The sequence below is a fragment of the Ambystoma mexicanum genome, chromosome 5p, assembly GCF_040938575.1.
Source record: "Ambystoma mexicanum isolate Mex_15411 chromosome 5p, UKY_AmexF1_1, whole genome shotgun sequence".
Classification (NCBI taxonomy): Eukaryota; Metazoa; Chordata; class Amphibia; order Caudata; family Ambystomatidae; genus Ambystoma; species Ambystoma mexicanum.
The window spans coordinates 1,345,778,310-1,345,800,376 of record NC_090930.1 but is presented as its reverse complement, the minus strand read 5'-3'; the positions used below and the strand labels follow the sequence as shown (position 1 = coordinate 1,345,800,376).

The window sequence follows — 22,067 nt, the reverse complement described above, 5'->3', positions numbered from 1 at the left end:
AACATGGCAGAGACACTGAAATAAAATGACTAAACACTAGCTCACCCTGCTTTGTACCTGGCAGTCCATCGACTTTCTGGAATGATGCAGAAACACGGCCTAATTCAATAATAATAGCAAAATGCCCTCATGTTAATAGCAGTTCAAGTCTATTTTTTCTTACGCTTAGGACTTTGCACCCCCATATTAACATTGTATAATTGTTAGATAATGGTCACACAGAGTTGTCACAAGCAATCTGTCGACTGCACACTAAAACTACAAAATAGCATTTCACTTGTAAGATGGGTCTGTGAAACGGACATTGAAACACTAACACTGCGTTTAAATAAAAAGGGAGATTCATTGGTTTCATTTTGCCAGTCTTTAAAATAAAAACAAATCGTTCATATTACTGTTTGCAAATACAAGACACAACATAATTGTTGTGCTTTGAAGTTAAAATGTAATGTCTTTAAAAAAAAATGTGAAATTAATTCGCTTTATTTCCCCAAATGTTACATTGTAACACATGCAGTGTTTTCGGTGCCTTTCAGAACAGAACACATTTTCATCATTGTATAGAAATACTTTGCAAACTTGTAACGGTTGATTGTATGTGCACAGAGTGAAGAGCTATATTTTTTGGTGTGAAAGTGTGTCACAGTTGTGACCAAGTCCACTCTAAACTGTATCGGATGAATGACAGTACTTTGTTGTGGTTTGAAATGTAAATGTAATGTTACAAAACATACACGTTTGCAAATTAGTGAAAACCAAGATGTAATATATTAAAGACAAAGGGAAAGATTAATTTGGTTTACTATTCTTTGTGCTGCAACACACATTTCGCATACAATGTTTGTCAATAAAGTACACATACATATTTTGTAAATCTAATGTAAAACGCATACATATCGATTTGCCTGTAATGAAGCTGGGCTGTGCATTTTGCTAATATTTCACCAAGTTCATGCTTTTTTTCTCACTCATGGGCCGAATTCATTCTCGAAAACTATTCTCTCAATCCTGCACTGACCTTAATTGATATGGCAAGCAATGGTTTCTGCATCAGATATTAAAAGAGACTAATTAATTGATTCATGGTACATTGCAGACAAGGCTGCAAACATTTGATTCTTGAACATCAGATAACATTTCATTTTGCATACCTGGTGACAATCCACATATTGATTTGCAGTACAATACATGAACAGTAGCATTTATGGCTAGTCCTAACATTCCCAGTAAGAGGTATGACCAGTAACCACATACAGGTAAGGCCCTTGGTCACATCATCAGTTCCAAGTATAGCCAGTCAAAACAACCATTCAAATACAAGTCTACGGTTGGCTATGTTAAGTGACCACGTCACAGTTCATCCCATGCAAAATGCAGGCGACCCATGAATATTTGAAAGTAATTCCATGATTTAGAATGTGACCAAAAACATGCTATTAGATCTGGGAGTGCAACGAATTGCGGCAATAGAAATTGTAAAAATGTGGAGACCATAAACCAGTAGTATTATGGTTACTATTTCTATTGTGGGAATGCAATTCCCACCAGTTCTCGAAATAAAAAAAAAAAAAAAATTTTAAAAAAAATATTTATATATTCAGTGTGACTGGGATTTTGCACTGGAAAAATGAAGTTCTATAGAAAAGAAAACTTTAAAAATTCCACTGCAGGCAGGCATGGTTTGGTTTGTCTGCCAACATGGGAAACATGATCATTCAATTTTCAGTGCCAAGACTGCCTACGCTGGGAATATGTTTTAAACGCTTCTTTTGGCGTTGAAACGCACCATCTGCTGATCCCAGACTTTCTTTTCAAAATCGTCCAAGACGAGCAGAATTTCTGAAAGAAAAGCCCCTTTTATAGAAGTATATATAGTTTTAACTTTCCAACACTGGCAGCGTCTGTGCTGGAATGTAAAGGGCAATTTCCACTGGATTCACAAGGTGAAAGCTGCCAATTATTTCTTTCTTCAGCACAAGAGGGCTTTTCGCTAGAAACAGTATTATTTCTTGATTCTTGTAAGAGGACCACACATGCGAGAAATCAAACAAAACTAAGTTCCAATGCCTAGTGGGGATGTTGGAAGGCCCCTGCAGCATGTTTTATTGAACGGTTTAGGGTTAGAAATTGAGGAGAGCTGGAAGTTATTTAGCTCCCGACTGTAGCATCGAAGGGCCATGGTATCATGGGATCAGACACAAAAGCTACCAGGAGCTACTTTTCGTTCCCCAGACCACATCTCTGGGGATTTAACTCTGTGTGCTTGTGTACATCTATACATAAACATTTGGACACATTTATATGACATTTGAAGAATAAGGGGTTATATATACATAATGGACACAATTGTATGTTTGTATATTATGTGGAAGTTGGATTGTGCTGGCTACTCGTTCCCCAGTGGTAGCTCCAGGTCACGGTTTAATGTTGGATACCTCAGAAGCTGATTTTAGCTCTTGCTTATCAAGTGTTCATTTCGAGCCCTGCCCTCCTCGGCTGGCACTAGAAATAGCATTCTTTGCATGTTCATTGTGGTGCGGAGTCAAACCTGGGTGAACATTTTGGCCAAATCTCCAGAAATGTTTGGCTATTCAGGAAACTGAAACTCACCAGTTAATCGAGTAATGCAGTCTTTATCGGAAGAGGTTTGCTTAGCATTAGGTACAACTAGTTCCACATTTCTTACTGACAGGTAGGGCTTGTGCCCCGATGTCCCATTAACACATAAGGCCTTCCGTTAGGCGATTCAATAACAGGTGTGCACAGTTCTAATATTTCCACTGGCAAGCATGGCAAGGCCCACTAACAGAGATGCATGAAGGTATGGTCATTCCCAACATATCACAGGTAAGGATAAATCCCACATACCCAGTAAAAGGCAAGGACTGGCTTCAAATGCCCAGCAACATGCTAGCCCATCCCCATAAACTCAGTTACAACTATAACCAGCATCACGTGCACAACTGCAGGTATGGTAGGTCTCCACACAACTAGTATGAAGTATACCCAATCCCCCTTGTCCAATAGCCTGTATAGCCAATCCCGACACAATAACAAAGTCCCACCACATGTCCACTAGTATGAATTGCCAGTCTTAACATTCTCAGTAACAGATATGACCTTTCCTAACGTGCCTACTAACAGACACGGTTATTCTCCACATTTCTTAGTAGCGCGTATGGCCAATGCCCACACTGCCAAACAAGAGCTATGGTCTGCCACCATATGCAGCTAGTCGAAACAAACATACCAGATAGCAGGCATGGAGAACTCTTACATCTCCAGTAGATGCTAAAGCCAATAGCTGCATGCTCAGTTGCTTGAATGGTCAGTCTCCACGAACCTAAGAGCGGATAAGGTCAGTCTTGACATTCCCAGTAGCATATATGAGCAGTTCCAACATGCTCACAAGAAGATATGACCAGTCCCCACATGCCCAATAAATAGGTATGGGCCATTCACACCCCTCTCCATTTTCCTTTTAACCCGCTCACTAGTGATGCTAGTGTAGCAACTGGCAGCAGAGAGGAAAACAGGAAATATGGAAGGCCTGGCTGGGCTCCTGCTTCTCTTTCTCCTGACACAGGAGTTAGGGCATCCCAGCCGAGTCTCCCTTGCCACACTGGAGCTCTCAGCTGCCAGGCAAACTGGAAGAAAGCAGCCTAATGGCAATGGGTCGGTTCATAGCCTGCACTTATAGCATCAGACTTGAGGCACAACATCTGCTTATTGATTTGTGATACTGGGGTCACCTGTACTGCTACATGTGATGAGCAAAGAAAGGCTGTTTTTCAAATTCCGGTAATTGCCACTGAATGGCTGCAGTGCAGATCCTGCTTGATGGTTATTTGCATCGGCCTAGCACTACGTTCCTGTGCCTGACAACTTCCGTTTGTTTTTGTGATTCACAACTAAATACAGATAATATTTGTTATGCCTGTATTTAGGCATAAATTGGGAAAACTGAGTCTTACATTTTGCTTTCAAGTTAAACTGTAAAAGGTATTGGGATATCCTGCGTAACACCAACTACTCTTTCTGTGATTCTTTTTGGTTCCATGTTGACATTTAAACAGTTTACACCAGATCACCATCGCATTTTTGTTGGACTAGTCCATGTGTTTTTTGGTGTGCAACAAGACGATGGTTTCTATTGAAGCTTTTCCCACATACATTGCACTCATAAGGCCTTTCGCCTGTGTGCATCTTCTGGTGCCTTTGCAGCGCTCCTGTTTGATTGAAGCTTTTCCCACATATCGCACAATGATACGGTCTCTCCCCTGTATGTATTCTTTCATGCCTAATAAGGGCTGAGAGTGATGAGAAGATTTTTCCACACACCGGACACATGTTTCTTGTTTTTATTTCGTGTGCTCGGTGATGTGCAGGGTAGCTGTTCTGCCAGGTCTCTTCATTTTCAGGACAGGCGTGCGTGCTGCTACTCTGAAGGGGGTACGGTTCACGTGTCATAATACTGTCATTGCTCTTTGCACTCTCACATCCAGTGTACATTTCGGATCGATGCACATTGGGTAGTATCTGATGCAAACTGGAATTCGTGAATTGCTTGTACCCAGTTTGTCGTCGTGGATTTTTCTCCCCTGTCGGTTCCTGGTCTCTCAGTGCCCACATCTCGCTCTCTAACAGGTTTCTCTCGTACATGCTCTGAACGGGGATGTCTTTCAGCTTTTTTGCGGTAGGTTTGCAGAGTGCCGATTTATCATCACATTGTAAAGTATTGCTAACTTTTCTCTTCCTGTTTCCATTGCCTGTTGGATTAATAATACAAAATACAGTATTAGCGTTCTCCATATGAAGAAGTGCAAGACGATTATATTTTCACATCAGATACATGGAAGATTTTTTTTTTTTAACTGAAGTGAACAAGAGCATATATTGATTCTTTTGCACTGCAGATTATAGTAGACACCTGGAATTCGTGAGATTGCCTACAGGGGGCAGAAGGTGCTGTGTATGCCTTAAGATCCACCAGTGAAGGATTGGTGCCAAATATGAAAATCATGCCATTCCTCCTGTATCATAGGGGAGCACATTATTGATCCGGCAGCAGCCCTGGAGTAGATTAATTTGGAATAAGCTACTAGAAAAATTACACCTTTTGCACATCTAACTCTCAAATCTGCAATCTGTGGGGGGGTAAGGCCCAAAGCTTCTCCTGACCTCGTCCCAGAGCCCTTCTGACCTCAGCACCTAGGGGGTAGGAGAAGGTAAAGACCCAGGGGATCTGTAAATCCCCATTCATTTCAATGTGACCATCTTCCCTGTTCCCTGGGGACAACAATTAAAATACCCTTAGTGCCAGGAAGAACCACATTGCTGCAACAACCCCTCACTACAGAGAAAATCCCCCTTCCTTTACATTATACAACCCTACATGTTCCTTGAAGACAAGCGTCAAAACACTGAGCACCAAGTAAAACCTGGGAGAAACATATCCCTGCAACTACCTCATTAATTAACAGTACAACCCTCTCACACCCCTGAGACATCTAACTGGAGAACCCTATCCCTCCCATTTTGCAACACGACTTTGAAACGGCAACCTTTACACTACACTTCTAAACAACTGGGAAACCCACATTGAAATTCACAGGAGAAAGCACAGAAGGTGGGCTTCAGAAAAACAAACCCCTACATCAACCCCTCCTATGCAGAAACGACAGGGCAAACAAGGGAGGAAGATAACGGTCTGCCCCACACACAAACACTCAAAGCACATGGTCTGAACAGAAAAGGGCCACTTGGCCTTTCAAAGGCTACCTTCCCCAGCCTGAATCTACTACACAAAGTCGTTTGACTATTGAGATTGCTGCAATTGAACCCATGTCTGCCCCAGCTCAAGCTTTGCATTAGGGCCAGTTTCCAAAGTATCAGGGAGAAAGGAAGCACAATTGAATGAGATTGCTGGAGCAGTGGGAGAAGGATGTGAGGAGTGGCTTGGAAAGGAAAGGGCAAAGACACAAGAGGCCTGTCAGAGCTAAGGGGCTATAGGGAGACAGAGTGCTGAAGTGCCTAATGGAGCAGGGTGGCCCGATAGAGAGCTGGAAGAAGAGGCAACAACAGAGCCATTCATGTGGCTGGGAGATGCAACAGTGGCTGAAGAACCTAAAAGGCTTGGGACACTTGAGAAAGAGTGGAACACAAGAACCTGACCAAGGATAGGCACCACAGAAGAGGGTGAGAATACCTGGGACTATGAAAGTGTCCTGGGAGCTATTGACACAGCAGGCAGGGTGATATGCTAAATTCCTGGGTGCAGAGTGGGCAAGGCACTATGGGCCACATTAAAGGTTTGGCTGCAGTTCAGTGGAAACTCTGCTGAACTACCGCCAAATTCAATTACTGTTACCACCACTTGGTCGGCGGGATTACCACTGCATAACAAGTGGTGGTACGGTGGTGTTAGTGCCCATTTATGGAGTCCATAGGACTCTGTGGGGATTTCAGCGGAATTACCGCTGGCAGTAATTCCATCGATTTGGCTGTTTTTGGGGGTAAGGTGGAGAAATTACCTCCAGCATTCTGCTGCATGTTTTTCCTCTGCCTTACCTCCAAACCCATAGATCGGCGGTGAGGTAATGTGGCAGTAACAGAACGAGGCTGCAGTGAGCTTTGGCACACTCTGCCTCCGTCAACTAGTCACAGTAAACAGCAGCTGTCATACCCTCTTTTGGATTAAACACGAAGATATGTCATTTTATTTTACTGTAAATCTTTATTCATCGACAGACAGGTCTGCCGCCTTGCCGATAATCGTATGAAACGATACCAAATCGTCGGGTAGTGAAGTATCTCCTGGAGAGTCCTTCTTCCTAGGTTTCTCTACGATGTAATTATCCCTTTCACTTTGCGTGTCCAGTTCATGTGTAATCTCTCCTTCTTCAGGGTCTGAAAAATCTCTGAATAGCTCCTCCTGCAAGTCTGAAACCGACGCGGTTGATGACACTACCGTAGGGTACCTTGTTGGTGGCCTTGGTCTAGGGAGGAGAGACTCTTGTCGGCGAAGCACGGTGCATCCTGCTCCTAGATCTGCGAGGAGGCTCTGGTGAACGTGCTCTCTTATGAGGTCTGCTCCTGGAAGGAGAGCTTCTTGGCGTGCTATGATGAGGTGAATTGTCCCTCTGGGGGGGATCTTGTATCTTTCTGTGTAGAAGACTGATTCCTTTGCATTTGCCTTTGACACATGTTGAATTCGCAAATAATCCTCTGCATTGACTCCATGAGTGCTGGATCGTATGGATCAGTGGGCTCCTCCATAGTGTAATGCCAGGGAGGGCTATTCTCCTTGGGGGTGAGAATAGGCTGCGCACGTGCAAATTCGGTATCCGAAAATTCCTCCTGTAGAATGATGTCTGGAAGCTCTGTCATCTCTCTTAAGGGAGACAGTTGAGTTCCTATTGGTTCATCATGGGCCTCTGAGATGCAAGGAACCATGCCCAATGGCTTGTTCAAGCTGCTTTCATTGGACGGTGTAACTGATGTCCGTGGACAGTGTTTTGGCCTTGTTTTTCTCAGACGATGAGGAAGTTGACAGTGGCGTAGCCGGTTTAATCGATGATGACTTCGCCGATGGATGATGTTCTTTTGGCTCCGTCGATGAGAGCTTTGTGGACGAGCGATGGGATTCCTTCGTCGACGATTGTATCGTGGAGGATGATTTCAATGACGAGGACTTACTGGATGTTTTCTGTTTCGTTAACGGTCCGGTTGTCAATGAGCCCTTATCGCCGGTGCCGCTCGTAGACGGTGTCCTCGTGGACGATTGTGCCCCGCCCCCCAGGTTTTTGGAAAACGCATCCTTTGGAGGTCGTTTTTTCCTCAGGATGCCGTTTCTTCTGGTCTCCAGAGTGTAAGGGAAGTCAATTCCACCTTCCTCTTGCTTTTATGTGAAGGAGAAACACTCCTTTCTATTGAGGAGGCCCTTCTCTTTGAAGTTTGATTCTCAGATGGTTTTATAGATGGCACAGGAGCTGTCTTGACAGATTCTTCATCAGAAGAGTGCCCTTTTGACTCTAGGCATAGAAGGAGTCTTCTATGTCTGTCCTGTAGAATTTTGTTGGAAATGTCACATTTGTGGATTTCATGAGGGTACAGGTAGTATATGCACGGCTCATGAGGGTCCTTCATGTAGACAAGTTTCTTCTTATACCTAATGCAGTCCCTGGACAGGGAAGGCTTTTTGACAGTTGGTTCATCAGCCATGGTGTGACGAGAAGTTTCACTCGACGAAATCCGACTGAAATTAAATGTTTTCTGAGCCCAGAACACAGAAAAGATAGAGCTTGATCAGGGATCAAGATAGAGTACAATTTGAGAAATATTTTGAACAGCTAACAATGAGAACAAATGAAAAGCTCAGAGAGCTAGAGGATTCCCTCTGTCTGTTAGACTGCGTTAAAATCTGAAGATGGCTGCCTGTGGCGCAGCCTAAGCCCTGCCACCTCATTGGTTAGGGTCATAAAGGACCAAAGTGAAGTGGAGGGACTACACAATTGAATGGCTTATAGGCCATAGTGGGCAATCTACATTCATTTTCCATGAAAATAATGTATGTATATTTAATTTTGTAATAATTATTTAAATCACAGAGGATTCCCAGTCTGACGACGGGGAATATTCAAGCATCTGAATCTATGAAAGATCAAATGCTGGAGAAAGATGCAATACTATGTGATTGCCAATAGACGTCGGACTATATGCACCGCATGTGATTCTAAGCAGATTAACAAGCATCAGAAGTATTATTATTATACAAATTATAAATATTTATCATAAACATTACTTGTTCATTATTAAGGATGCAACCTGAGATAGGTATCCATTTTGTTCTAACTGTCCAATGTTGCATTCATCAATACAATATATAGAGGTATATCAACACTTACTCAATATTAGTTTGTTAGTCATAACATTATATCTCTCTCTTCAGGATGAGATCCATATTAATGAGCTAACAATTATAACCACTCAAAGGTAGCCCATACTAACCTATACCAAGTTGGGGTCTTTTCTTCTCCATATTAATGAACTGGCAATTATAATCTCTCAGGTAGTCCATACATACTTAAACCAGGTTGTGGTCTCTTCCTCAGTGCAGTGCTTCCTCAGTGCAGTGCTTCCTCAGTATTTTTAAAATTGCATGGTTGTCTCTGCAGTATTTAGTAATATATTTCGTAGTTCCTTTTAGATGATTCTTTCCCTTTTCCTCCGGTCTCAGTGTTGATTCCCTCTCCATGTTACAAGCCTTTTCTTTTTAGCCTTCTTTTATTTATAACCATTCTGTTTATTATTTTCATAAAAGAGCAGAACAAACGCAAGGATCGGTACACTTTTAGCATAATACAGTAGGATCCATATAACAGTGTTAAGATTAGCATGGGAGTACAACTGGCAAAGGATTCTAACTAGTTACATTTGCAGCAAGAAGGTTCATGGTTCAGAGCAAACAATACTGTCAAGCCCTCAACCCTCTACCACCCACTTACTCCATATCTTCATGAACTTCCGGGGCAGCCCCTAGCCCTATACACCTCTTCTCCAGGGCCTTAAAGCGGTCCACTTCTGCAACCCACTGGCTTAGTCTTGGACACGCTGCAGAGCCCCAGGATGCTGCAATCAGTCTCTTAGCAGGCCCCAATGCCACAGCCAGGAATGATTTCTCATATTTCATGAACCCAGTGTCTGCCCATATCCCCAACAATGCCAGTTTCGGCTTCAGAGGAACCCGAGCGCCCATTACAGTGGACAGTTGCTGCGTGCATTTCCCCCAGAAGACTTGAATCTGAACGCAGTCCCAGAGTGTACCACCCCCTCTTTTTTTCTAAACGAGAGTGTATGATAAAATGTACCCCCTTCCTGACTGCATCTAAGACATGTATCACTGTCTATCGTGCCCTAGCTGGTAAGCGCAGTGCGGGAGTAGTACACCCTGTGAAGGATCTTGAATTGTATTAGCCGCAGCCGAGCCGTTATTCAACATCAGAGCCTCCACCCATTCCTCTGGCTCCAGCCTCCCCAAGTCCTGTTCCCATTTCTCCCTCAGTCAGGTAAGCTCTGCAGTCTCAAATGCTGTGAGCAGTTGGTACAATATAGACGTGACCTTGGCAGGGATGCCCAATGAGAACAGATTGGCTTCCATTGGAGAAATCTTTGGGACCTCTCCCAGTGAGGGAAATTGGGCATCCATAGCATGTGTTATTTGCATGTAATGGAATCCCTCCCTTGTCTGGAGGCCATATTGCCATTGTAGCTCTTCAAATGGCCAGATGCGCCCTTCGTGTGTTATATCCGCCAGGGTGTCGATTCGTTTTGCTGCCCAGCCCACAAAGTACCCCGTCTTTAGCAGCTCCATTAGGTGTGTGTTATACCAGATGTGCTGGTTGAGTCGGTTTTCCATCCCATACCATGACCTGGTGCGCCTCCACCCATACCTGGCAAATGGGCTGCGATGGCATGGGGAAAGTCCTCATGTAGCTTACCCCCCCCCCATAAAGTAAAATGTCTGGGTGTCCAACCTGTCATTCTTTTCCTCTCCACTGCGATGTGAGAGAGTTTCAGGTCCCTGTGTAGCCAGTCATTTACCACACCCAGTTGTGCTGCACAATAATACCTGCGCAGGTCGGGCAGGCCTATAACCCCTTCCCATACTGACCGTTGTAGCTTCTTCAATGCCACCCGTAGTTGTCCCCCCCCCCCACATAAGAGCATCTACAGGGTTACCTCAATTTCTATAAAAACTTTCTTCGGAATTGGGAATGGGGCACTCTGCAGGACATAGAGAAATGTAGGTAGCGTCAACATCTTAAAAAGGGCAGTTTTACCCAGCAGAGTTAATGGGTGGGATTGCTAGTGTATGATATCCTGTGCAAACCTGTTCGCCACAGGGGAGCGATTGAGCCGGATGAAGTCGGACAGGCATGGGCTAAGGTGGATACCCAGATATTTGAAGCCTGAGGCCGCAATTGTGTGTGGGCATTCTTGCGGGAGCATTGTTACTTCACCCTGCACTGGGAAGAGGACTGATTTTTGCCAATTTATTTTGAGCCGGCTAAAGCTTTGGTATGCCTACAGTATTCCAATCACTACCGGGCACGAGACCTTTGGGTTGCTCATGTTTATTAGGAGGTCGTCTGCGTAGAGTGACACCCTGTCTTCCCCTCCCCAGCCATTTAAATCCCCACCATGCTGGGCTTTCCCAGAGCTTTATCGCTAGTGGCTCCATTGCCAGAGTAAACAGCAGCAGAGAGAGGAGGGCATCCTGCTGCGTGCCTTGCCCCAGTTCAAAAGCCTGAGAAGTGACCCTGTTTACTCTTATTGCCGCTTTGGGGGAAGTGTATACCAAGCAAACCCAGGCCAGGAAGTTTCCGCCAAATTCCATGCAACCCATAATTTCACAAAGCGAGTCCCACCGGAGGGAATCAACCGCCTTCTCAAAATCTATGGCAAGGAGTGCCAAGGTGTCCGGTGTTACCTGGCACATTTCTGATTCTGCACTTTCTTTTGGTTGAGGTACATCACATCTGAAGCACGAAGACTGGCCTAATGATTTGGCATAAGGACTGGCCTAAAACATCTAAACAATGAAAGCAGATGTTGCAGAGAACCACCAGAGCACAATCAGCCAAGCTAGCTGTGGAATGTCTGCCAGCCAGGCCTCGAAAGATGGGCATCAACAGCCCTCCATTCTGTGAAGTACACAGCTCTGAAGCTCAAGCTGCTGGCTGAAGTCCCAAGGTCGATAAGAGCCTACTTTGCAAAGACAATCTGATATGTACTTTATTCGCTCTCTTCGGCGAAATGACCTGTTGTTATGAATACGGACGGCTAAGGGGAGGAGATTAATATGTAGCTTTGCATTGTACATAAGTATGAGCCAGGCCTGGTAGGGGTCAGAGTCGATGCAGCCCTCCAGAGCCTGGTGTGTGTGTTAACATTACAGCTTTTACACCCAACCCTCTGGCTTTGAGTATTATTTGTGTCCAAGTGCCGAGTGCAGAGTGCCTGGAATGCCTGAGACGGTGTGAGGGAACTAGATGAGCACTAGTATCGGGGGGAGCAGGACGGACAAATGTAACATCCGGTATTTCAGTAGCTAGACCAATGGCGAGTTGCACTCTGCAACGGTTCATTCGTGCAGATCTAGTAGGCATAAACCTGCACTGGTCTCTATGTATCAGAGACCTGATCACCCCGAACAAGCGATTGGCCAATACTCGGGCCAGGATTTTGGCCTCTCCGTTTATTAAGGATATTGGCCTCTATGAGGCCCACAGCTCGGCGGTTTGCCAGGCTTCGAGAGAACCACTATGCTTGCCAGCCTGAGATCACAAATACTTTTTTAGCCAGTGCAAATTGTTTTAGTTCACTAGAGGACTCGATTCAGTTCAATAGGCCTAGGCCAAAGTCAATGGGCTAGTGTCTTGGATAGGAAAGAGCAGTTCTTGTAGTAAACGGTAAAGTATTTGCCAAAGTTCTCAGAAGTAGTTTGTACGAAAAAGAATCATGTTGGGTCACAAGCTGATTAGGCCTGCAAGTTTGGAAAGTTTCTCGAACTTTCACAGCGAGAGGCAAGTTCTCTCAATCGGGTTGGCACAGTACCTTAATATGAAGAAAAAATACAGCTGAAGACGTTGGTTCCTGGCAGTTCCTGCGGATCTCACTGTTCCTGAGCCTCAGTCGTGGGGACAAGAGGGAGGACGTCAGGGGACTCCTGCACTGCACGGAGACTGGTGAAACAAGCTGGCAAATTGAAGATCTTCGCTTCGAGTAGCTGTAGTGAAGCACACGAGCTGGTGTCCTTCCCCCTAGTTAATCCTAACCGGCTTCAAGAATGGTATCCAGGATGCTTAAGAGTTGATTGGTCCCACCAACTCAAAGGGAGAAGTCGTCCTTGAGGGGGCTTCTCTGTCGAGATGAACTTGGCAATTCGGACCTGCAACAGGGATTCACTGGGCAAACCAACGGTCCAGGAGTTGCAGCAGCCGTCCACTTCCAGCTCGTCATCTGTTCTTTCGTTCCAGTGGTCGACTCTGCCTTTCAGTCCAAGAGACTCGCCTTTTAAACAGTTTTCTCCCATTAATTCCAGGCTAGCAGCCACTCACCCAGCAGGGTGGCTGTCCTTGCTGGACAGTCAGCCAGCCAATCAAGCCAGAGTGAATTTGGGTTTCCTAGGAGACTAAGCACAGGGAGTTTCGGGCACCTCCCTCACTTCCTGCCCACCCCAGACACTCAGGCACCAGAGGCGGTCTTCAGTCGTGAAGCCTGCCAAAGGCATAGAAACAAAGTGACCAAACATAGTTTGGCGCGCAGAGACAATCTCTAGAAGGACCTTTCCAAAAAGAAATGGCGAAAAAAGAAGACCGGGCCCCGTTTAAACAAAGGGGTTTAAGACGCCATCTTGAAAAACATGGCTCCCGTGATTTTTAGCTACCGGTGTTCGCGGTCGGGAAAAATCATGGTAGTTCGTTGTAAAACCACTGCCACCAGCCATTTCGATAGAAAAGGGTAGCATTTGACTGCTACATGAGTTTTTAGACAAAGGGGATACTAGGTAACCCCTCTAGCACTCTATAGGAAGATAGTGGGTCCTGGGTCTAGGAATTTAAAAAGACTAGTAAAATCAATTTAACCTTACATTCTCTGGGAAACAGTAGTTTATCCCAGAGAAGGTATATAAACCTTTTGTAAGTCTAAAAGACATCCTTGTGTCACTGCACTGAAGGTGCTGTGTAACACACATGAAAAGATGATGTCTATGGAGTTATCTAAAACTGCATAATCATAGAACACAAGAGTAAAACACACATCATAATACATGAAAGGGTGGAAAAAAAGGCTCACACTCTTTTCAGGTAAAAAAATCAAGTCCTCAAAATCCAGCAAAGTTGCTGGGGGGTCTCTAAGGTGAAGGGAATTAGCACATTTATGAGAATTCTCCCTAACAACAACGAAACGCAGCACCAGGGATCTAACCCAGTGACTTTTCAGACAATATCAGGAACATTTTCTGTGACACGAGCAATACTACCAGACCCACCAAAAGGCTACCCAGCAAGGGCGAGAACACGCTGTACAATCAGGGTATTGCCAAATCAGAACATTGCCTTGAAAACGACCTTGCGTCGAAACAAGTGTCGGCTGAATTTAAGAATAAACTAACACGCATAATTTGGAACAAACTTTGGTCATATTTTTCTTACTGCTGCCATTTCAACTTTTGAGCAGTTGTGATGAAGGAATAGTGTCCCTTTCCCTCTGCTCCCAGGTCTCTCATAACACGTCCAACATCTCTGGGCTCCCTTCCATATATGCTTTTTATTTTTATTTATTGTCACATGGTTTCAAAACACCCTTTAACATATCATCTGTTGTACTACATAGTTCACATCATTAAATTGCTATTTCATCAACTATTCACTTAAAATACAATTGATAAAAACACATCTCAATCAAGTTATCAGAGTTTAGTGAATTTCCATCTTTTACCAAAAAACACACTACCAAATGAGTTACTAAAATAACTTGAGCAGAAGTGGTAACCACTTCTCTTATATTAAAATGTACCTAAAATTGAGGTATAAAGCTGGGCACTCTACCAGGATATGTCTCAGAGTTTCCTCTTTCTGTGGTGGAGATTCTACCCAAATCTCAAAATTCCGATCGAGAAGCACGACTCAGATAGATCGATAATAAAGGTACAAGAACCTCAGGTATTTTATGCTCTGTACATAGACATAGATATGATAAAGATGTGTAACCATGCACATTTTCCATCGAATCTATCCAATCACTAATTCTGAGGTGCTTTTTGGATCCCTTCCATATAACAATTCAAAGGGAGACAGGCCTGTAGAAGATAGAGGAGTTTTTCTGATGGCAAATAGTGCCTAAAGGTATCATAACATCTCAGTTCTTCCCATCTTTTTCAACCAATTTCTTTAGAATATGCTTCAGTGTCTGGTTGAATCTTTTAACTAATCCATCAGTTTTAGGGGTGATAAATTGAGGTCCTTAGAGTTTTAATTTGAAGAATGTCTTCGACCTCAGCCATGAGTTTACTCATAAAAGTGGAACCTTGGTCAGTCAGGATTTCTTTCGGGGAACCAGTTCTGGGATGAAAATGGTAATAAGTGTTTCAAGATTTGTTGGGAAGGATTATTCCTTCAAGGGAAGGCCTTAGGATACCTGGTTGAATAATCTCAAATAACCAAGATGTATTTATTCCCCAATTTCAATGTTTCGAATGGTCCTACTATGCCCATCTCAATTTGTGAAAAAGGAACCTCAATAATAGTTAACGGTTGTAAAGAAGCAGGAGGAGGCAATTTTTGTACTGGTCTTCTGGCAAAGCTCACAGGTATATATGAACATTTTGATATCAGCATAAATACTGGGCCAATAAAAATATATTCACAATTTGGGCTTGGGTCTTACTGATTCCCAAATGTCACCCAGTGAAATGAGCACAAGCTATCTAATGTCTTTATGACTTCTAGGTATCACAATCTGCACAGCAATCTACACAGCAACCCATTCTTTTTTTTTTTTTTAAATGGGCAACTTACCTTCCTCTTTCCTCTTCACTTGTTACTTCATTAGTACCCACACCCTTCCTCTGTGAAGGTGTCTCCGGTCCGGCCACACGTCTTTGGATCCCCTCTCGCTCCTAATATCCAAGGCTTGAAAACTGCTCCTCTCCTTAGTTCCCAGCACAGTCTCTGCATCACAACCATTGCAATCAGACTCACATTTGGAAAACCAGCTGTCTTGCATGTCTTCCTCTGTGCAGCCTCTGCACTTTAGAGTTTGGGGAAACAGGACTCTTTCAGAACATGCAGGTGAAATCTGATGTCTCCTCGTTCCGGCGTCCCTCTTGTTCTCCCACTTCTGCTTGTTTTGACAGACTGGTGTCTTCTTCTTTCTGCACTACTGCTATGGCTCGCACTTCATTCACAGTTCCAGCTCCTTCCACTCCTCCTTCCTCCTTCTCATTCTCATTCTCTTATTGCCTGCACCAGAAGGGGGACTTTTATGCCTCCCAGGTTCCTTCAGGTGTGGGTTGTTAGTCTTAATTGCCTGACTTGTACACCTATATGCCTCTTCAGTCCTCTTCCTCGTCCCAGTACTTCTGGGATTCTGGGACTTGTAGCCCCCTTCAATAAAGCTAGTTATTTCAACTTCTGCAGTTTGGCAAACAACCATGACAAGTGTGGGATTATGGGGAAGTTAAAAGGGCGGTTGTCCCAGTCTTCCTGGCCTGTCTCCCCCCAATGTTATCCTCCCGCAGTACACCACCCCCAGTGTCGGGATCAGGAAATGTCTGCCTTTCCCTGGCCACATGAGGAGGGTCCCAGGCCATCTTTCTGGGAAGAATCATACCCGATTCATCACAGTTGCTACTGAATCACATTCACACCCCACTTGGGAGTATAGCCTTCCCTCTGCCCACATTACCACAAAAGGCAAAGGAGGTATTTATTTCATGGCTTGTAACGCACCGCAGCCCGCAGGCATCAGGGCGCACATTAATGAGACTTACAACAAAGAACAGATGAATTAGCTAACAGATCAGCATATATGTATTAAAGTCTTAATTAAACAGTATGGTTCTAAGCCATTTACGGAATGTGAAGAAACTCTTCTCTACACAGTTCAAATGGTAAACCATTCCAAGCATGTGTAGCCTGGACAGGGAAGGAACGTCCCCTCCCTTTTGTTCTTTTAACCTTTGGACATATTAGTGAGAGGGTGTCATTAGAGCTTGTTGTTCTCCCCTGCAGTTGTCAGGGTGAGACTTTCTTTAAGATACGCAGGTGCGTATCCATGCAGACATTTGTGCATCAAAATAATAATCTTAAAGTTAATCTTGGATGCAACTGGTAACCAATGTAGTTCACTCCTGGCATAGGTAATATGATTCCTCTTAGGTATGTTTTTCATGATTCACACAGCATCATTTTGAAGAGTTTATAGTTTGTTTATACAGTTCTTATTCGCTCCACCTAAAAGTGCTTTGCAATAATCTAGTTGGGGCATAATTGTGGCCCAAACTAAGATTTTGCAGTATTTGCTTGTGACCTAAGGTTTCACTAGTCTAAGTAGTCTGAGGTGGTATTGTGATTTTTTAATAACACTCTCCACCTGAGCATCAGCACCTCGCGAACAGTCCAATAGCACACCCAGAGTGTTCAAGTTATCTAGTGTTTTGATGCAGTGGCCGTCAATGGAAAAATTCAAATATCATCGGCCCAATTTCATTCTAGCTTGGGCATGGGGATCCAGAAATCAGTGCACTATTCAAACAAAGCCAATTGGCTGTTATCCAGTCCTTAAGTAGTTTGGAAATATTTAGAATATTCCTCACATCTTTAGCATAATCAATGCTTAACTCAATCAATAAAGCTGTGTGTCATCAGCAAAATTTGTGAATCTAGCTCCTGCCCCATCTAGGATGTTATATAGAGGGTGCAAGTAGACATTAAAAAGAGTGCCGGGGACAAGCACGCTCCCTGGGGGACACCACAATTAGATGTTTTTTGGGTGGAGGAAGCCTGTCCCCAGCATACTCTGGACATAATATCTGAAAGGAATAACCAGTTTTGTTCCTCCCCTCCCTTTCTGCACCCCTCTCCCTCACCTTTTGTTTTCTCCGGCTCTACCAGAAATGTTGTCAGGCCTAGAACGGTAGTCGTCTGTCTGTTTCCATTTCCTTCTCACTCTCCCCCTACCTTCCTTATCTATGTTTTAGCTCTTGCACTATCTGAAATGTTGTCAGGCCGAGTACGATAGTTAATTTCACATCCTTACTGTTCATGGCCTTTAAGAATATCATTGTATTTTCCCTTGTTCCCTCCCTTGCCTTGAAGTGCTTTGAAACACATTGTGTATAGGTGCTGTATAAATAAACTATCATATCATATCAATCCACTCAACAGCTAATGACGAGCATTGCCCCACAGAGGATATTGTGGCCAGGAGTTTCCTATGATCAAGGAGATCGAAAGCTGCTGATAAATCGAGCAGCATCCACAGCCCTGTCCACAATATCCAACATCTGAGTCTGGAGGTCCAATAGTGCGCTTTCTGTACCATGGCATGGTGCAATCTAAATCCAGACTGCCCAAGAGGAAGGATGTCACCCTATTCAGATGTTCTTGTAGTAGCTGTGAAGTGGCGACTCTACGACTTTTAAGAGAAAAGGGACATTTGTGATAGGTCTAAAGTTGTTCACATCTTTAGGATCTAGTCATGCCTTTTCTAGTAGAGGAGTAACCACAACCTTCTTAATACTGTCTGGAATTGTTCTTTAAGAATGTGGCTTTTGTAAAGCGTGTTAAAAAAGGTGCAAAGGACCAAATGTTGTTCAGTACTATTTTGGCAACAAGATGTACAGCGCATCTCCTTTAGTATTTTCTCTATATCCGGCACTAAGATAGGCGAAAAAATAAAAAGTGAATGATTCTTGGTTGAGGTTATCGTATCCTTCTCAAGTGACGCAACTGAGACAGATTCTCCAGCAATCCTTGCATTCGCTCTGGTAATTTTATTAGCAAAAGTTTGTTGTATGTTTATATAATCTTCTGTTGTGGGGGAGGAAGAGTCAGATTTTAGATGCTTCTTTTCCAAGCTTTAAAATCTCAAAGAGTTTCCTAGTATTATTACTAGAGCTTTTAATTTTGCCATTACATTTTCTTCGAAAATCCCTTCTCTGCACGGTGTTTCTATATTCTTCCAAATAACCCTGTTTCCATCGGTCTTATTTTTACTCCAATTACTCTCAGCTTTCCTCTTCTCTTGTTTGAGCTCAATGAGTTCTGGGGAGAAACGGGTACAATGGTTCTCCCGGTCCCTGACCATCTTAGTCCTCATGAGTGCCACTTTATTAAGCATTTCCAACAAACCTCAATCATACCTTGCTGCCAGGGGTTCTGGGGAGTCAAGATCTGTGGTACTTTCCATAATGCAACAAACATTAGTTGAGGTCTTCCTGCCTAACTTTTTTTAAATTCCTACTCGTTAACACTTTTACATGGGTTACATTGCAGGGCCTGCTTTCCTGGCAGGGTAACCTGGAAGTGAATAATAGTGGTTGGACCAGACGCAAAGATCAGTGTTAATGGAGTTAACCTGCAGATTCCTAGATGCGACCCATCACAAGATATTGCCTTTAACATGTGTAAGTTCACTATTGCGGACAACCACTTCAATGTTTTTTAAGGTTTGTTCGAGGGAAAGTGCTTCTTTGTCTGCATCATTTCCTCTCCACCTGTTAACATCCCCCATCAATAGGGTGGACAAATTGAGCTTATTAAAACCTGTCAGTATGCCCTTAAGGTTGTCATTGAAATTAGGCATCTCATTGGGCAGTCGATACACCTTAAAATGAACTCCTCCCCCAGTACACTGTACTCATATTATTGTGGTATAACATTTCCCAACCATCACAAGTCGAAAAGTATCTAAAAAAAACATAGTTCCTCCATGACTATAAGTGCAACTCCCCCCTCACTTCCTAGATTTCTATTCTGGCCAAAGAATTTGAAACCTTTTGGAGTGGCCAAGTCAACAACTGGTCCACTTGACTCTTTCAGCCATGTTTCGGTTATGGCCATGATGTCTACCTCTTTGTCAAGTATATAACCCTGGATATCAATGGCATATTTCCCTATGGAGCAGCTATTAAGTAGAGCTATTTTCAATGTGAGTACATTTAACAAGATCGGCTCCACAACTATTCTGCTCCATTCATTCATGTGTGTATTTCCAACAATATGATTATTATTGTTCCGGAGAACATCTGAGCTACAGGGGGTCAAATATGGTATTACTGAGTGTAATAAATAGTGGCTGTTCGATTAAATTCATAATGGGTCTCTACATGTGTTTTTTTTTTTACAGCGTCCAGTAATACACCTGCTTGTGAATTAATTCCCCTTTCAGGGAGGTATAAGTTAACCGTCAGGGGAGAATGTTCCCTCGAAGTACAAGGCGTTTCCTCACTGCTCGTCTTTACCAGCTCATCGATGTTCAAGTGTAGCTACTTATCTACAATAGATTGCCTAGCTGCTTTCAGGGCTGCTAAGAGTGACACCAGATGTGGATGCTGCTCCATGAGAAAAAAGGAATGGTCAAACTTACTGGGGAAAATTGAAGATCTGAACTCTGGACGACAGAGACCAGTACCCGAAGCACAGAAGCACGGACTAGGTCAGACTGGCTAGACCCTGACGTGCTGGGAATGATGCACCTGACAAGGAATATGATTGTGCTCTAATTACAAAGTCAAAGGGAAATGTAGTTCAAGCGTGTATAGCAATACAAAAGTGCAGGACGTGCTTTAAGACACAGGCCCTTGCAATTGAAAGTATGAGAGAAATGTAGGGTGGCAAAAAGAATAAATAACAGCACAATTCAATAATTGTGAGCGCAATACGTTAAAACTACACAATTTTGGGAAAATTACTAAAATTGAATCTAGATATAAATATCTAAAATCAATATCAAAATGCTATCTAGCGGTCTGGTAATCTACAAACAGTTAAGATAAATACTATGGGTCAGCACACGGTGCGAATAGAGGTTAAATAGCAGCTCAGACTGGCTAGACTCTGACGCGCCTGACTGATGTATATAAAAGTGCAGTAACTACAAAGTCAAAGGGAAATGTAGTTGAAGCGTATATAGCAATACAAAGGTGCAAGAAGTGCCTTAAGACAAGGGCACTTGCAATTGAAAGTATGAGAGCAACGTAGGGCTGCGAAAAGAATAACAAAATAATTTTGAGCGCAACATACTCGGGGGGGGAGGGGGGGAATGACTAAAATCGAACCTAGACATAAATATAATCTAAAATCAGTATCAAAATGCCAACTAGCGGTCTGGCAATCTGCAAACAGCCAAGACAAATGCTACGGGTATAATCGCTTAACTGTGCCTGTTTTACCTTTATGATGGGCATCACGCTTGTTTTGCAGTAGTTTGGACCCTTTACCCACTACTCACGCTTCTACTCCTGCAGGGCAGAAGTAATTTCGCCACAATCCCCCTCTCACAAGAGAGAGAGACCCAAGATTAGAGCTATGCAACTGGAGTTGAAAAAGGACTAACTGTAGGCTGAGTGCAAAACTCTGGAATTAGTCCTAAAGGGGTTTGAGGCAGAGTTTACTGATAAGAAGAATGGGAGCTGACTCAGTGAAAAAACCTTTAAGGAATAGAATTTGGATGAGCAGGAGAATGCAAGAGCCTACCAGCTTGAACTCAAGAAATAAGATTTGGAGACTGCCAAGTCTGTCAATGCTAATATTTCTGGTTCTCTGGGTGGGTCGCAGTCTCCCAATCAGTCCAAGTTCCCAAAGAACTTGGTCAATAAATATGTGGAAGAGACTGATACATTAGATTGGTTGAACGACTATGCTGAGGAATTTTATGGAACTAAAAAAGAAGGATGGTGCCCAGTGGGTGTGCTGGGTGAATTGCTCCCTGAAAGACTTCTATGGCTGGATGAAAGGCCACAAGGTTGACTCAGCTGGAGGCATGATTCATTTAGTCATACTGGAGCCCATCAATAATGCTTGTTCTCTGTGTGTTGCTTGTGCTTCTTTGTTTATTTCGAGGTCTTACATCCTATGGAGCTGGAAAGGAACGCAGACTTGTGTCTAGACAAGGGGATCCTCATGGAGCGGAGGAGATCAATAATCCCGGTCATCATATTTCACTCTCCCCACAGGTCCATAAAGTAGAGGTGGGTAAGCCCCTTGTGAGTTGGTGCCACAGAATGGGTTGCACTACTATCCGAAACGCAAGTGGCGGTTCCTCAGACTTTCCCAAACTCCCTGCATTATCTGGGACTGTGGAAAGTGCGACAACCCCAGAGGTTGCTCTAGTTATCCCAGAAGGCAGACGAGGGGAGTACAGTATGCATGACCTCTGACTCTGAGGAGACATTCTACTATGCAGCAGACATCCCAAAGACTTCTTCGGCCTCTATCTTAGTGGGGGAATTACGCACCAAAAAAGAAATTGCTATTCCTCACAATATTGAGCAGTAC

The 22,067-nt window shown here is 43.6% G+C and overlaps 1 protein-coding gene across 1 annotated transcript in view; it reads right to left on the bottom strand.

Moving 5' to 3' along the window:
* Nucleotides 1-467: 467 nt before the first annotated feature.
* Nucleotides 468-22,067, bottom strand: part of LOC138481555 (zinc finger protein 2-like) — a 258,357-nt gene continuing 236,757 nt past the window's right edge. The window contains exon 8 of the mRNA XM_069613733.1: nucleotides 468-4,769. Within this exon, the coding sequence (XP_069469834.1) occupies nucleotides 4,078-4,769 (692 nt within the window). The 3' untranslated portion in view covers nucleotides 468-4,077. The remainder of the gene's footprint in view (nucleotides 4,770-22,067) is intronic.